The 17,373-nt window shown below is 43.0% G+C and overlaps 2 protein-coding genes across 2 annotated transcripts; both read right to left on the bottom strand.

Moving 5' to 3' along the window:
* Nucleotides 1-9,678: 9,678 nt before the first annotated feature.
* Nucleotides 9,679-12,138, bottom strand: DFJ58DRAFT_837134 (uncharacterized protein; the record flags this gene model as incomplete). The annotated part of the gene is made up of 10 exons (XM_041392344.1): nucleotides 9,679-9,858; nucleotides 9,905-10,003; nucleotides 10,052-10,104; nucleotides 10,244-10,409; nucleotides 10,814-10,960; nucleotides 11,180-11,250; nucleotides 11,326-11,461; nucleotides 11,582-11,812; nucleotides 11,838-11,881; nucleotides 12,087-12,138. The coding sequence occupies 10 exons, from the start codon at nucleotides 12,136-12,138 to the stop codon at nucleotides 9,679-9,681; spliced, it is 1,179 nt and encodes a 392-aa protein (XP_041249357.1).
* A 2,511-nt stretch (nucleotides 12,139-14,649) lies between these two features.
* On the bottom strand, nucleotides 14,650-14,922 carry DFJ58DRAFT_652329 (uncharacterized protein; the record flags this gene model as incomplete). Its single annotated transcript, XM_041381676.1, has 2 exons — nucleotides 14,650-14,781; nucleotides 14,830-14,922. Coding segments are annotated over 2 exons (225 nt in total), but the record flags the coding sequence as incomplete, so codon positions are not given.
* Between the last annotated feature and the right edge of the window lie 2,451 nt (nucleotides 14,923-17,373).

Raw genomic sequence — 17,373 nt, 5'->3', positions numbered from 1 at the left:
CTCAGCCTCAAAGGTGTCTTGTCTTTCCTTTCATTCCGGCAGCTTCCGTTTCAGGTCTGTTTTCAATGAGGCCCTGTTTGAGCAAGAGCAATTCTCATGCCCCTTGCTCCTTACCTTTATAGCATCGCCTACAGTGGCCAGAACAGCGTCAGTACACCACGCCTCGTGGAACAGGCTGTACCAGGCCTGTTCAATGCCCTCTCCAAATCAGTCATATCCCATTCATTCAGAGAGCGTCGTCACCAAACAAGCAGTCTCAGTGTGTAGCTGACGCAGATGCTATGCGTTGGGCTGAAATTCAAGGTTAGCAGTCCTCTTCTGAGTTTTCAAGGTAGTCTTCACAGTTTTTTTTAGAAATGTCAACAGAGGATCGCAATATGGTAGAGTATATGATTACAGACTATGGCGTTTCCGAGATGCTCCCACACACAGCACCCCCTGGGGAGGAGGGCTTAGAGTTCAGTCATGCGGGTGGAGAATATGATGTGGACTATGGAATAGATGTTGAGATGCTTCGAGACGATCCTGCACCCTCGTATACCTAGCGTAGTTCTATCCCTCACACATGAATCATATGATGATGTATGAAACAGAAATTTGAACTTGAACAAGGGTTTGCGTGTGCTCTGCAGGAGAAAAATCTAAGGTATATACCAAAATATGTACTCACATTACCGCTTTGTCCTGCCCATCAGGGCCAAGTCGGACGTCTTTGAAGCTTTCAAGACGTTCAACACTTATGCTGAGAACCAATCTGAGCGACGCCTCAAGACTCTGAGGGACGACAAAGGTGGTGAGTACATGTCCAATGCTTTCCTTGACTTCACTACCCGGAGTGGCACCGTGCGCCAGCACACCGTCAGGGCTCGCCCCCAGCAGAATGGTGTTGCAGAGCGCACCAATAGGGTGTTAGTTGAGCACATCACCACCATGTTGGATGAGTCTGGTCTTCTGAAGGCCTTCTGGGGTGAGTGTCTTGCAGCTTTGGTTCATGTCTGGAACAGGTGCCCCACTGATGCAGTGGATAATGCCACGCCTTATGAGCTGTGGCATCGGTGTAAACCTGACGTCTCACACTTTAGAGTGTGGGGGTGCACTGCCTATGTGCATGTGCAGAAGGACAAGCGCTCTGCGCTCGAGTCCCATATGGAAAAGTGCGTATTCATTGGTTATCCAGATGGTTACAAGGGCTAGAAGTTCTATAACCCCACCTCCAAGCACACTGTCATCTCAGAGTGTGCTGACTTCGACGAGAGGTATCTACTTCTGTCTAAGAGACCTACTGCTGTGCTTCCACCCCCTGCCTTGCTCACCGTCGAGTCTAGGGTGATTCCAGACTCTGATGATGATGATGATGTCGACTCTGATGAGGCACTGACTCATGGGGGGGAGAGGCATCTGCCAGGTCCACCAGTTCCACCTGCCATCGCTTCCAGCGCCTCCTGTATTGCCTATTCAGCATGCAGTTGACCCAGTTGTCCAAGATGTTCATCCTGGAGATATGCCTGGCGCCTTAAGGCCTGATCCAGCGCCTCCTCAGCTTCCTGCACACGCACCTGTTGTACCAGCTGCCCCACCTCCTCCTCTGCCCGCTTCACCAATTGGCATTGGTCCCAGACTGCCAGCATGAGCTCGTCGCCCTCCTTGCGAGTGGTGGAAGCTCTCTAATGCGCAGTTAAATGATGAAGTGGATGATGAGATGGAGGATGCTGATGCAGGCTTTGAGGTGTGCTACTCGGTGGCCACCTCAGCTGAGCCAATGTCCTTTGGAGAAGCCCTGCGTCTTCCTGATACAGAGCAATGGGACTTGGAGGCTCGTCGAAAGGCCTGAGGATTTCGAGGTGGGTGTTCAAAGTCAAGTGCAATGCTGATGGCTCCATTGTGCGCTACAAGGGACGCCTTGTGGCCAAGGGCTATAATCAGCGCCCTGGCTTTGACTACCTCGAGATTATTTGCTCCCACTGTACGTATGCCCACCATCCACATTGTCCTTGCTATGGCTGCCATTCACGATCTCCATCTTCGCTCTGTGGACGTGTCTCATGCTTATCTCAATGGAGAGATGGACTGTGAGGTCTACATGGAGCAATGCAAAGGCTTTGCTGAGGGTGATCCTAAGAGACTTGTCTGTCTCCTAGACAAGTTCATCTATGGCACCAAGCAAGGAGGCAATCGCTGGAACAAGATGATGAGAGCTGTGCTCAAGTCTCTTGGGTTCAGGCAGACGTACTCTGATGCAGCAATCTATGTCTACTCTCGAGTGACGACCGCATCATCCTTCCTGTCATTGTTGACAATATGACCTTTGCATCGAAATCTCTCACTGCCATTGACAAAATCATCTCCCAACTCTCTCAGTACTACAAACTTCGCGATCTTGGTCCTACCACCCAACTCCTGGGCATCATGATAGATCTCTCTCCCAGTGTCAGTACTCACTTGACATCCTCGAGCGCTTTGGCATGCCTGATTGCAAGCCTGTCACCACTCCGTCTGCTGAGGTGTCTTTCATGCGTGGTGTGCCCTATCTTGCTGCTGTTGGCGCTCTTATGTATCTAGCCACCACCACTCATCCTGACATTGCCTACACTGTCGGTGTTCTTGCCAGGTTCAAACTCGAACCCAGGCATAGCCCACTGGCAGGCTGTCAAACACCTCCTTCGCTACATCAAGGGCTCCATCGACCAAGGCCCACTCTACTGAGTTGTTCTGTACCTTTTCCGACGCTGATCATGGTGGATGCAAGGACACTGGGTGCTCTACTGGTGGTTATATTGTCAAGATAGGTACTGGTGCAGTCTCCTGGAGCTCCAAGCTCCAGGGAGTCATTGCTCTGTCCACTACTGAGGCAGAGTACATTGCTGCAGTCGAGGCAGGTAAGGCGATCAAGTGGATGCGCAACTGCTGTTGGAAATGGGTTTCCCAGCGAGGGCTTCATCTGTCCTTAGGATAGATAACCAGTCTGCTATCTCTGTAGCCAAGCACCCAGAGCACCATGGACGCATGAAGCCACTGGACCTGTGCTTCTACTGGCTGTGCGATGAGGTGGACAGACAGGTAATCTCCTCCACCTTTGTCCCCACCTCTACAGTACGCTTTCCTATGTGTTTTATCTCTATATACTTACAGTATCATTCCTCACATTTCTCTGAGTATTTACATGACTTCCTGACCTCCCTAGGATGTCCCTAGGCCGAGTTATTCCTTACCTTTGGATTGTGGCTTGTCTGTTTACATGTGTTTACCAAACATCACCCATATCCTAGAGTCCAGTGCTCCCTGCCTCTTTGGCAACTTACTCTGGACTCTAGGTACTGTACACTCTTACTATACTCCAATACATTGGCAACTTACTCTGGACTCTAGTTCTGATCATATTTGGTCACTTATTAGCCTTTAGAAGCAGCCTAATTCATTCCCATCTTAACATATATAGTAGTGTAGAGCATTTCCATTGACTGGTATCAGGTATGAAGGGTATATAGTCCAACATCTCTACATAATATTGCTTAGTTGGTTTACTATGAGACATTTTTGGCATTGCCCCTGCCAACTCTGTCATTATTGTCTCCAGAAGCATACGATGACTGGACATTGCTTTGACAGCCACCTAAGTGAGGGTGTGGAGAATCTGATTTGAAAGGATCAATACTTAACAAGAAAACTAAAGTCAAAATGGCTTACCATCAAATAACTTCTGGAGGAACAGCCACAAGAGCAGCAAGAACATTCTGTTCAAGATCAGCCTCTTTTGATGACACCAGAAGTTTATGATAGACTCACTTTGAATAACCCCAACACTGTTCGATGAAATTCAGTTTGCAGTGGAATTTCGGAAAGAAGATTGTGAGAAAGCCCCTGACTTCGCATGTGATCTCCAGCAATAACCTAACATTGATGAAATCAAGTTCATTGTAAAGCATCTGTCAGCAACAACGTTGATCTTCTTCATTTCCATCTCACCTGTCTTGGTATGCGCCCTGATGTCACTTGTTTTGCACATTTAAGCTTTTTGATCACTGTAATGTTTACCCGTTCCTCATTGTCTCAATTTAACTCTTAACAATTATATGGGTGTATTGCTACATACTCTGCACACATAATCATAGAACCATTTTCAATTACACTTCATGTACAGCGAGCTATAGGTGAACTTAGTGAAATGTCACACTGCAGTCAGGTGATGAACCAGAGGTCTATCGTAGCAAGGGGAATCACCAGAAATAAATACAAAGTGGGTTTTATGTAACTGAAACATCAACTTTCACTCTTAAACCATCACCATGCTTTCAACACCTGTACTGTATCATGGTAAGTTTGGTCAAGTGATCTAAATCCAGGTTAATGCTGTTGGATTGCAGGAGCCTATGTTGTACAAGTGTTCCAGTTGCCATGCCTGGACTCTCAGCCAGCATTTCCAGTTTTACAAGAGGTACAGATACCACCAACCCCTGCAGTGGATCAAGGACCACCTGGATCAACTCCTTGGCTTCTAGCTTTCTTAAGTTGATACAGGAACATTTCCAGTGCCTGATATGAGTGGTATTTGTGATCTTATAGGGTGCCCACTCACTTATGGGTTAGATGTTGGGACGTCCTGTCAGCACCATGATCCTGATATGATCATTGCCCTAACCTAACCCAAGCTTAGTGTTGTTGTCATATACATACTTCTGGTCCAGGTCTGGACATCTGGATCTCAGATCCGATCCAGATCCATTGTTCCCTCCTGTCGTCCAGTCCACTGATCCGATCTAGTTCACTATTTATTTCCTGTTTATATAACCTTAGTACAGTGTCTATCTCCTTTTGGTAATTCTTTGACTGCCAGTACTCTGGTTATTTGTACTTCCATTTGTCTTACTGATTTATTACACATACATTTCATCTCTGTTTCATGATTGGTTGTCATATACCATATTCCTGGGTACAGATCCGAAGATCCGGATCTCAGATCTGATCCAGATCCGATGGACATATCCGTCGTCCAATCCACAGATCCGAATCTAATCCTTGTTTTCATGTTCTGTTCATATAACTCTAACTATCGTTCATCTCCTTTCAGCATTCCTGTACACCGGTATACCGGTTATCCTTTACTTCTGTTATGCTTACTGATCCGCTACACTTACTGATCTGCTTTAGCTTAGACTTCTGGTTATGATACGTTATCTGTCCGACTTACCAGTACGCTGTACACATACTTTGCTTATACTTTGTACATAGCCTCGCACCATTGCTTATTGATCATTCCGTTAGTTATCTGTAGTATATAAACCCTTGTACATGCGCTGTAGTAGATCAGTTTGAATATCATCTTAGATTGCACTCATTCTGTCTGGACTCTAAGTCCCTCTGTTATCCGTCCGGACTTGAGTACGATACTCTTGTCTACTCCGAGACTTAGGATTGATTCCTATAGTCTATATATCCATCTCTGTCTTCGGACAGTCCACACCCGTTAGTTCTAGTTCGGATCCGATCCGGATTAGCCGTTACTCTATACATTTGATATCCGGAAGCCATAATGGATCTGTTACGAGACTTATCTGTCTCAATATACGTGATACTCTAGTACTCTGAAATAAGGGGCAAGACTCGGGAAAGGGGCACAGCGCACGAGCTGAGGCCAAAGCCCTTCGGATCCGATACTACTTGAGTACGGTCTTAACATTGGTGATCAATGGAGGTAATCATCTGACTGACACTGACCACTGGATTTAAGAGAAGAACTCATCAATTTGTTCCAGAGGATACTAGTCATTGTGGGAAATAGGATTGAGAATGCCTGATTGAAGGATGATGATCTTTGTGATGTGCCTGACCATGCCTGGCAACAGGTCTATTAATGACTGATTACTATGAAGTTATACTTAAAACAGGCTACTCACATAAATATAAGCCAACCTGGGATTCTGTTATGAGGGGACTATAATACTCCACATTGGAAACACTGCTAGGTAGATGGTGAATCCTTAGATCACAAAGTAAAACTTAATGCAGTTAAAGATGTCATAAATATCATATAGCTAGTGAAGCTTAAGAGGCCTAGGGCATAAATAATAGATGAGGGAATACAACCAGACAATATCACTAGGTAGCACAAAACCTATGTAATAAGTCCGTATTGAGGTATCATACAGGTATCAATAAGTACTTGGTGTGTCAGGAAGTATATAAAGCATCCTGCAAAGGCTGATGCCCTTGCACTCACCCTAAGTGAAGCTTTAGGCAATAGAAGAAATGTCAATGTCAATGCACCATGGTCATCTATCTTGTCTATAAATTCATCTTTCATAAGCTTTTCCTCTTAAAGTTCTCTCAAAGGTAATCCTTGACTCTAATGCTCTCACACCACAGCACACTTGGACAGTCTTTTGTGTGAGGCTGTCTGGAATGGGTAAGTTGACTAGTGCCATCACATGTTGAAGAACTTACTAAAGGATTACCAGAAATCAACTGATGTCATGCTCTCCTCAACCTGATTTTAGGACAAGACATGACAGAACAGAGCATCACACTGCTGTCTTTAACAAATAAATGTCAGTGTTAAGATCACCCCAACCACCAGCATTACACTCTTTGCTGAAAATATCACCACAAGCCGTGCAACTGAATTCTCACCATTTTACCTCCTACATGGAGTACATCCCATTCTACTCTTTGACCTTAGTGAAGCTACATTCCTTATGGAAGGATTTCATGAGAATATACATCTCGTTGATTTCCTTACACTACAAATCTGTCAAATCGAAAGAAGATCTGAAGATTTGAGACAGGCCATGAAGACCTTGAAAAGGCAAGATTCAAGTCCAAGGTTCAGTTTGAACAGAAATATCACCTAAGGATGCATAAGAAATCATTTGATTCTGGTGATTTTGTCTTGGTCTGTAATACCCAGATTGAAAAAGAATCAAGTTACAAAACAAAACCTCGATACTTAGGACCCTTTGTTGTTGAGAGACAAACAAAAGGAGGCTCTTACATATTAAAAGAAATGAATGGAACTCTGTCTAGACGTGGTGTAGCTGCCTTTAGACTAATTCCATATATCAGCTGAAGTGATCCTGCCTTACGCAAAATTGCTGATACCCTTGTTGACGCTCAACACTCTAAGGAAAATTTATTATCATCTGACTCCAATTCTTCTTCCCTCTCACAGGATAAGTGACATTATAATTTATTTTTATTGAACATGAACGGTAAAGACCACACATATCAAGCAGGATGGCAGAATGAAATTTCTAGTTTCTTTGATATTCTTCTGGATGATTGTAATAAGCTCCATGAGGATGTCATATTTCACGACATCAGTATCCACTATAGACAAATGTTATACTACTGGGACAGAAGTCACCAGGAAGTATTATTTCAATTATGTCCAACATGCAGAGTATATTTTGAGTTTTTTAGGATTCTGGAGGAATACTTTCACCTTGCAGATTCAGAGAACAGATGGAGAAGAGAGAGACTAAATTAACCTACATGATACACACCTCAACTGAGGACAGTTGCGATTTCTCATGCCAGGTGGATGTTATGCATGGTATGTGACTCATACCATGACATATACACAGCAGGAGTAATAAGGAAGGTATAATACAACAGACTGTATCCTATCAGCAAGTTACCCCATCATTTTCTCCTTGTTCATTAGCTAGTATTTTCACTTTCTAACTTCACTTCTATTTTTCCATGTATTTCTATCTTGTTCCATGAGAGTCTATCTCTTCCCATTTTTCTAAGCATATTTAACCATCAGACTTCCTCTCCAGCCACAAAGCATGTTTGTAAGCTTGTCATGTGACTGGTTAATAATCTGATTGATAAGGATTCAACTTGATTCATCATGTTTTTGTCATGATTTGTCAGGATTTGTAAGACTTGCAAGTGTATTTATAATCCACTTAGTAAGAAGGCTGATTCAGCTCACTCAAAAGATTGGTTTGTAAGCATGTTCTTACCAATCCATGGGATGACTCATGTCTTTTATTCATCTTTCTTTGTAAGATCACATTGTATTAATAAGCTAGTTAGTAAATAAGCTGACTCAACACACTAAAAGGATCAATTTGTAAAAATGTTCTTACTAATCCATGTGCTGAATCATGCTTAGTAAGATGGCCTCCAAAAAGGTGTAAAAGGAGCCCATTTTGCCACTGTGAATCTAGACTTCCCACTTTCATCCCTGTTCTCAAAACAGGTGAGATTACCTAAGAAATAAAGTGCAGGCAAAACTGGTGCCTTGAAGAAAGACTAAGAAATATCTATCTGAGTTATATACTACCTTATAGGGGTTGACTATATAACAAACTAACCCACTAAACTTAAACTAAACTTTATCTAAACACATAACCTCTCTCTTTTACAGGAAGGGACACACAAGCTAAGAGAACTACTTCACATTGAGGCAAACTTTCATAGGGTGAAACAAACCTTTCCAAATGACAAAGGCCTCAAAGCAAACCTACAGAGAGAAAACAAGAAGGGGACATCTTTAAGTAAACCCTCCCAAGAACTCACACATTATCTACCACAAAAACTAGAAAAGTTGTAGACTGTGTACTTAAGGACTGGCAAGAAGTCTTATTCTATATAGTTGTGCGGTCACTATATATGTGTTGTACATAAGACCTTTAAGTCAGAGGACACCGCTAGAGTTCTCAATTACTCACCTTTGCCACTATGTTCATCTCCAATTAATGATTGGTGATCAATCCTACTTACCAATAGACTTTGCATATGCTTCGTATATAGCCCTGGACATTGCTAATTGATTATTCTGTTAGGTACCTATAGTATATAAACTCCCATATAACTTCATAACACCTCAGTTCAAATATCATCTTAGATTATACTCATTCTTGCCCCAGACTTCAAGTCCTCCTCTGTCCATCTTCCGTCTTCCGTCTTCCGTCTTCCGTCTTCCGTCTTCCGTCTTCCGTCTTCCGTCTTCCGTCTTCCGTCTTCCGTCTTCCGTCTTCCGTCTTCCGTCTTCCGTCTTCCGTCTTCCGTCTTCCGTCCAGACTTGAGTTACTTCAACTCTTGTCTATTCCAAGACTTAGGATTGACTCCTATAGTCTATATCTCTGCCTCTGTCTTTGGACAGTCTACCTACGATAGTTTTCTTGTTCAGACTCTGTCCAGATTAGCTGTTACACTACTCGTCCGCAGGGTATCAATCACAAGTTTCACGTGTTTAACGTGGTCTTCAGCACTGTCCAAGTAAATGATGATATCATCCAGGCAAATGTCCATAAACATACTGATATAGGAGCCAAAAAAATGGTTGTGCTTGCCTTAACCACACTTCATGATCCCGGTACTGCGAGTTGTAAGGGAATTAGCTTATCTAGTAAGTCAAGTTTTAGTTTCAGTTGGTCAATGACAGTGGTTGACAGGAAATCTGTCAGTGATCTGGAGTCAAGCAGGGCTTGGCATGAGTGGTCATTGATGAGGATGACTACCACTAGGGCCCTTGGTAGGATTCTACAAGAGGACTTGGGGTGAGCTGCATTACAATGTGGGGAATGGACGTCCTGCAACACAGTGCAAGATCCCCACAGTATATTTGTTCCAGGCTCATGCTCTCATTAGCCATTTCTGAAGCCAGGTCAAGACTGGTAATGATGTCATCATGCAATCCTTCATCATCCTCATCTGAGGAGGACTCACACATCAGAAGTTTGGGGCACTCATCTTTGAGCCTTTCCAAGGTGCTGTGGTGTTCACACTTGGGCTGGCCTCACAGAACCTCTTTTTGCTATAGAGGTCAAGCCTCCTAGAAGCCACATCACATCCACCCATCACTTCCTTGCAGAGCCTCAACTCATCCGACTTTTCCATTGTTGCAGCAGACTATGTTCGACTCAGCTGATTCAGACCTATTGCCTCGGCCACTCACAGTTAGCCAGGATTGTCTGCATCGTCCCTTACCCGCCATTCGGTCATCACGCAATTTGGCCGACTGTTCCATCCCGCCAGTACCGAATCCTCCCATGTCCTACCCATGTCCACCTATCTCCATTGGTGCATTTGAAGCTTATCTTACCATTACTGAATGAACAGCAGGCATTATTACATGTATTCCCATGGCCGCAGCACCTGCAAGCCTCATTACATACAGAACCGAATACCCTGCATCTCACTACTACTCTTGCCTGTGTGATTCTGGACGTTCATACAGTTAGATAAATAGGACCCAAGTCTTATATTATACTTTACTTCCCTTCTCTAGACATACCTGCTACCATTGTAGGAGTCACCTTAGCTAGTCTTTGATTTGTGCAATTGATCTTTTGCTTTTCATCTTGGACGTGTCTTAACCACTCTAAGTGTGTGTTATTCAAGGTTTCTATACCTAGGCCTTGTAAGACTTGGACTGCTACTGGAAGTTTTGACTTGGCAACCTATACCTAGTTTTATCTCATTATACCTAGTTATACCTAGACTCTCCTTACCTCAGCCTAGCCTTACCTGCCGCTCCCCTCAGCATTGGACCTTTCTACTTGTATTGGGTATCTTGCATTGAACACTTCTGGACTCGGACTTGGACCTTCGGTCGGTCAGAACATCTTGGTCACAGATCATAACTCCTTCCCTTCTCTTCCCTTGCACTATTAGAAGGAAGTGCTTCAATAGCAGTCCCCTTGGGTTGATGTACTGCACTCACACCCATTAGGATTTAGTAGGTTTGTTGGTATAACTAGCTGGCTACTATTTCTTTCACCACAGCACTTTCAACGGTCACTGTATCTGTGGTTATGGTGGTAGAGGCATCATTTGGCATGCCCTGGTGAGTACCTTCAATTACTTTACCACACCATGTTAGCTTGAAAGTGGAGCCCTTAATGACAAGGTCTTCATAGTTTTGCAGTTTCAAATCTGTCAACCACGCAACTGCATCAAACATTTTGTCCTTCAGTTGGTTGAAGTAGACAATGTAGGAATTGTAATTGTGCTTATCAGAGAGCAAGTATGTGTTAGGCCCTCCTCAGTTCTCCAGTGTGAACCTATCCATTACATAGGGATAATGGAGTAGATCATCCATTTCATCCATCAGAAGTGGAACTCCTATCCTCAGAGTAGCCAGGGTCTTCTTGATGATGTGTGAGTGGTCCTCGCTATCTAATTCAGTAGAGTCTAATATGTTAACAGCCATCCTGTAAAGCCCACTCACTATTCCCTCTTCGATGGCAGCATGACAGATAGCGGCATCTGAGACTCCAACAGTGCTGACGTAGATGCTGCCTGTTTAATTTACAGGCCAGTAGGGAAGCTTGTGTTGCTTAGGACAGTCCTTAGCTAAGTGACCCTTTTGTTCACATTCAAATTCAAAGCACTGATTGTTATTCCTTAGCCATTTAATGATGTTGGCACTCTTCTTATAGACATCCCTCAACATCCTAGATGAGTTTGATTGGGCTGGTCCATGTGTATGTCTACTACCAGCCTTAGCAGGCTTTACAATGGAGGGATGGATGGTGTTAGCTGATATAGATGAGATACGGTCTCTCCTACTCAATCTGTGGGATCGGGACTCATTCCTGTCACATCTTCCAGATTGTTGACTATGGCTCACAATACTGGCAGCCACCGTTGGGTTCAGGGCTAGGAGTATATTTGGGTTCTGCAAGTTCTCCAAGAAAGCACACTCAGTGCATAATGCCTTCTTCTCAATGGTCATGAGACTAATAGAGTTTGATTCATAGTCCTCGTCAACTAGGGACACCTTAATGTAAGGCTTGCAGTTCATCCAGAACTGTTGAACAATCTTGTGTTCACTGATGTCTCCAGGAGTATCAGCAAGGTCCTGTAGGTATTGTAGGTAGTCTCACACAGTATGTATACCATCCTGCTTGCAGTCCAGGAATCTCTGATGCTAAAGCATTCTAAAGTCAGGGGGAAACACATAATCGAACAGTTGCTCAAAGAACTTGGTCATTGAGTAGTTCTTCTGGAGATCCAAGATGTCTCATTCAAAGAATTGATAGGCCTGTCCCCCAAGGTATTTCCCAAGCATTCAGAGTGATTGGTTGGAAGTCAGTCTGGCTCTGTCCTTCCAATCTCTAACCTCCCTAACCCACTTTCTAAACATTGTAGCATTAGCTTCACCATTATAGGTGAAGGGAAGTTCATTTTCAAGAAAACTCTGCTGATATTTTGATAGGTTAAGTTTCGCTTGGTATTCACTCTGAGTGAAACATTTCACTCATTTTGTATTTGCAGAGTCACTCTTGTGGTCCAACTCTGACTCAAGTGTCAAGAAGTTGGCCTGAAATCATTTGAGGCATGAGTCCACTTGTCCTGCACCTCGTTGTCCTTCTGACGGATGAAGGGGGAGTCCTTAGGTTTTCCCGTCAAGTGAGTCCTCCTAGCTTTTGTCTGGGGTTAACTTTGTTATCAGATTCCATGGATGAGGGATTGAAGGTTTGGAGGGTGATCAGTCCTCCTAGTCAATGACTGTAGTGGGGATTTGGGTAGGGGTAAAGCTTAGTATTCGAGTTTAAAAATATATGGCATTCATAGAACATTCATACGATAAGAGTCGACTTTGATAACACTTAGGAGACAAACAGAGAAAACTGGCTGAACTAAGCATGTATTCAAGAAAGGATCAACTAACTCTAACAGTAGATCAATTACACATGACATTCCACTGTGTCGTACAAAAAAGTTGGCCATAAGTAGGTAAGAAGTGAACTCATGATTTACTGTAGGCTCCTTCCGATCCACTTGCTTCGAGATTGAAGGTGGTCTACTAGGGCTATGGGAAAATATTACTTACTGTACGTGTTAATTCAAACTCAACCCAACTATATTCCTTCAACCTCTCAGCAGCAGCTAGAAGGAAACATTTGTAAACATTGTCAGCCACAGCAGCAAAACTCATACCAGCCTTGCAGAGCTCAAATGCAAGGGTGAGAAAATCTAATAAAATATAATGTAGATAGTCACATTAGGTAACATGACAACAGAGTACATGGAAAACAAACTCACACCTTATTTCTGGTGAGATATGGGGACTATGCAGAACTGAATCATTTGGCATGATAAGTGTTCAGTCTATATATCAATCTTTCAGTGTAACTGGCGACTTGGAGTAGGGAATGGATGTACTCAATATCAAACTTGTTGTCCAGTGGAGGGTGACATGCAAACTGTCAACATTGTGGCAGCATCCTATTGGCTGAGAAGGAGCACTTTGATGATGTCTGGAAGGAAAGGCGCCTGCATCAAGAGTCAAGAAAACAAAACAACTAACATAGTCACTGGCAGTACTCTTCTTACAAAATGTCAGCATGTAGTCCATACAATGGTATCTTCCCAGCTTGATGAAAGCCCAACATCTGAAGAGGACAATAAGGATCATGAAGAGAATGTAAATTTGGAGTGCGGGGGAGATAGTGGAAGTCAGAGTGTTGTAATGGGGTACCAACTGTGACAAAGTAGGTGTATTGGGAGAAGACGAGCAATTACGTGAAATGCTGCAGTCAAAAGAGGAGGAGAAGACTGCAAGTTGGACCGCATAGAAAAAAACCAAGGAACTGGACCCCGCAATGAACTGCTTGATCAATGCCCATCTATGAAGCACAATTCAGTGTCAACAGAAAGTATTCTACGTTCACTTCAACAATGAGTCATTGGCAGGTGAGAAGATTACCTATTACAAATTGAAATTACTCACCACTGTCTTCCTATTACAGAATCAGTTCACCTTGCATGTGATCTGGCACAGCCAGATGGCTGTTTGCATTGTACACTAGTACTACCCGAGACCTGCTGCGACATCCACCATCCAAACACATTCTTGTTTATTGACACTACTACTACAGTCACACCCTCCCTTAGAGTCCCTCATCATTCTTGTCTCACTAAACACACCATGCAACTAAAACAGATTGAGCTCCACAACTCACTGGAAGATTGGTGGGAGTCATCTGCATGAAGAATTTATGGAGAATGTAACATTATTGATTATGGACCTGGCATAATGATGCCTGACTCCTTGCTGGACTGCATTGTGGACTGCACATATGAGAAGAAGATTATAACCATTGAAGACCTTCATAAAAAGACAAGGTGGTCTGGTGTTGACCAGTTTGATATCAAGGTGATCGCAATCATACATCATATCATCCTACTACCTGTTACAGCATCCCTTCTTGACGCTACACCACTTCAATCCTGCACACTGTCATGGTCATCCAATGACAATGTTATCGATGCTGTCCTCAGGCTCCTCCATAAACGCAGACCCATTGTAGTGCATGCCATATGGAGGGTCACAATAGTATGTTTAATTTCACTTCAGTGTGTCACTTAAAATTTTAACTATATCTTTAATACAGAGCACAGTCACATATGTTTATTGCACCCATCGCAGTCTTGCATAGTAGACAAAGAAAATGTAACATAAGGCTATACCCCCAACTCGACTACTACATCTTCCATTGTTGGGTGGTCTTCTATTGCTGCTGCCTCTGCCTCTATTTCAGTATTGCTCTTATACAATTGTTCATATGCCTTGTTCATGACATCTTGGATACAATACTTACTATGATGTCACAATATAATTTCATGTGGGAAATGCCCAGTCATGTACATATAGAGTTCTTTAAATGTTTGTGCCATGTTTCTTTTCACATGTCAATTGGTGAGGAGTGTATGGAGAAAGTTGCGCTCAAATGTTCTGTGCAAGTTTTGGTACACCTGAACCAAGGGAGATTCAAGGATAATGCAGTCAATAGTATGATTAGACCCTTTTCCTCCATTGATAACCTATATCCAAGTTGTGGATCATCAGATCTTCAAGAATGCACCATGCACTGCAGAGCTTGCCTTTGTAAAGAGATTATTCAGCTCAACACACCAACCAACAGCTCTAAATTTTCCTTCTTTCCCAGTTGGATTGACAAGGATATGGTACCCTGGTCAAAGTCTCCACTCAATCTACAAGCAGATCCTTCAATTATTGAACCACAGAGGGGATGGAAAGACTTACTGAATCTATACCCTGACTCACCGGACACTGCTGGTCTGTCACACCAGGATCACTTCAATTCATGGAAGATACTTTCTGACCTAGTAGAATTTGGTCTCCCTTACTTTCGCCAGTTCAAAGCAGATATTGATGAAAGAGCCAGGGTGATGTTTGAATAAAGGAGTCACTGACACTACAAAAGTCAGATGAGCATAGCAGTAATAATAACACAGACCTTTTTGATGCTTGTTGGTAAGTTGTAAAGCATTGGAGTCATCCATACTACATTCACATTTCTTACCCTTTGACTTCTTAACAATGGGCTTGGTGTCGAAGTGCATGTATTGTTGTCCTCATCCATAGCCTCACGTTTGGCAGCAGTCTTATCTGGGTTCTTCCAGGTCCTGTCCTGATTGAGGTGGCACTTCTGCCAGTTGGGATGGTTAGCTGTACACAGTAGCATTAACTTCCATCCATCCGCTTCAAACCAAAACAATGGGAATTTCTTCTCCATGACACTCTGCATCAGGGACTGACCAAAAGCACATTGTCTTGCCCATGTTGGTGGTGTGAGTTTCTTCACAACAAGCTCTGCCCATGCTGTGCGACATGTCCAGTAAATAGACTTGAGTGTAGCATTTGTGGTGTGATTACTGTCTTTTTCCTTGAGGTATGGAGCAGTGCCTTGCTTGATGTGAGAGACTACTGCAGAATTGAGCCATGCATCATAGTCAGATCAGCACCAAAATCATAATTTTAGGTGAGAAGCATGGTTGGAGTGGGATTGATGCAAGTTACTTGCCATGATGCCGCCAATACTGGACTCGAGAGGGTCTGTATCTTTTGGTAATTTAAGAACTTGAATAAGGGTGTGAAATGATTGTCTAAACTGATTGTCAGTATATTAAACCACATGAAATGATTTTAAAAAAAGAGTTGTTGATGTACTTGATAGTATTGCATTCTCCTGTGAGTCTTGTAATTTCACACTGTAACTTGATGCATTGCAATTCATATACTGCAAGCCATTCCTGAAGTTGCTGAATTTGAGTTCCAGAGAGAGTGCTGGCACTTGGTGTGTGCATATACCCACCCTTTGTGCACATATATCCACCCCTATTAACATATTCTGAGCCTATTAAGCATGAAATACAACACTTACATTATTATGTTGTGGATAATTCTTTGAATGCTGCAAGAAATGATCTAACAAATGAGATGATGACAAGAAAGCCCTAGTAAGGATGGGGATAATACTGACATGATGGTGGTATGAAAAGCCACTAGAATGAAGTTGTAGCTACCAATGTAGTGCCTTTTAGCTATGTCCGAATCACTTCAAATCTTCTAAGTACTCAAATTAAGCCTCCTCTTTTCTTATGGACCTTCCTGCCAGTGATGTTGTGCAATTTTTCTTGGAATTACCAGCAGACTCTGAACTAGATAGCTATCTTCAGAAAGAGCCTAGAAGGTGAGATTAACTGATGGTAAATCATGGACTCACACACTTAGTTTATGCAGTGAGGACTAGACCGACAGTGGCCACTCCCATAGTATTCCTCATTTGACTTGGTCTGATGATATTATGCTGGATTGAGAATTCTGGACCAACAGTCCTGCCTGTCAATTTCTTATGCAGCATATTCTTACTCAGTCTGAGCTGAAACCAGTGGCCACACAAAAGGAGGTGCTATGAGATTGGATTGATGATATGTAAGTACATTATTTGACTGCACTATTTCTAGATACACTGAATTGGGATTTAAAAGCTTCAATGATATAGCACCTCTCCTGTCTAAAACTCTTCCAATTGACAGCATCACAGAACTGGAATCGGACAATGTAGCTCCTCTTCCATCTAAAACTATTCCTGGCAATGACAGCATCACAGAGCTGGAGTTAAATGAACCAGAACAGTATGCAATGCCCTCAAAGACTCTTCCTAGCAATGGCAGTATCACAAAACCGGGATCTGAGCCCAATACACCTAAAACTATTGTTCCAAGGCTTGACTAGAAGTAGTTTGCAACACCAAGTCTACCCCCTCCAGACTTAATTTATTGTAAGTTCTTCACACAAGAGGAAGAGGCACACTTTTATGATTGTTCTCAGATGGACAAGTCCTTTCAGGCTGTGCAGGAGCTTAAACATCAACTTCAGTTGTCTCTTGATGAGGAATCATGCAAATGATTCAAGTTTTTAAAAATGTATTAAAGTATATGTTTGGCTCTAATTTTCATTGTCTCAAGCCTCATCATCTTCATCAGCACCCTCATAAGCCACTCTGAATGTTGCATAGCACTGGTACTCCCTGCTGCCTCATTTTTCTCTATATGTACATACTTGTGTCAGCCTGTGTAAACATTGCCATGATGGAGACTGCCTCACTT

This window comes from Suillus subalutaceus (genome assembly GCF_016647625.1).
Source record: "Suillus subalutaceus strain FC151 chromosome Unknown DFJ58scaffold_8, whole genome shotgun sequence".
Classification (NCBI taxonomy): Eukaryota; Fungi; Basidiomycota; class Agaricomycetes; order Boletales; family Suillaceae; genus Suillus; species Suillus subalutaceus.
The sequence above is the reverse complement of the archived record's forward strand: the minus strand, read 5'-3'. Positions and strand labels throughout refer to the sequence as shown.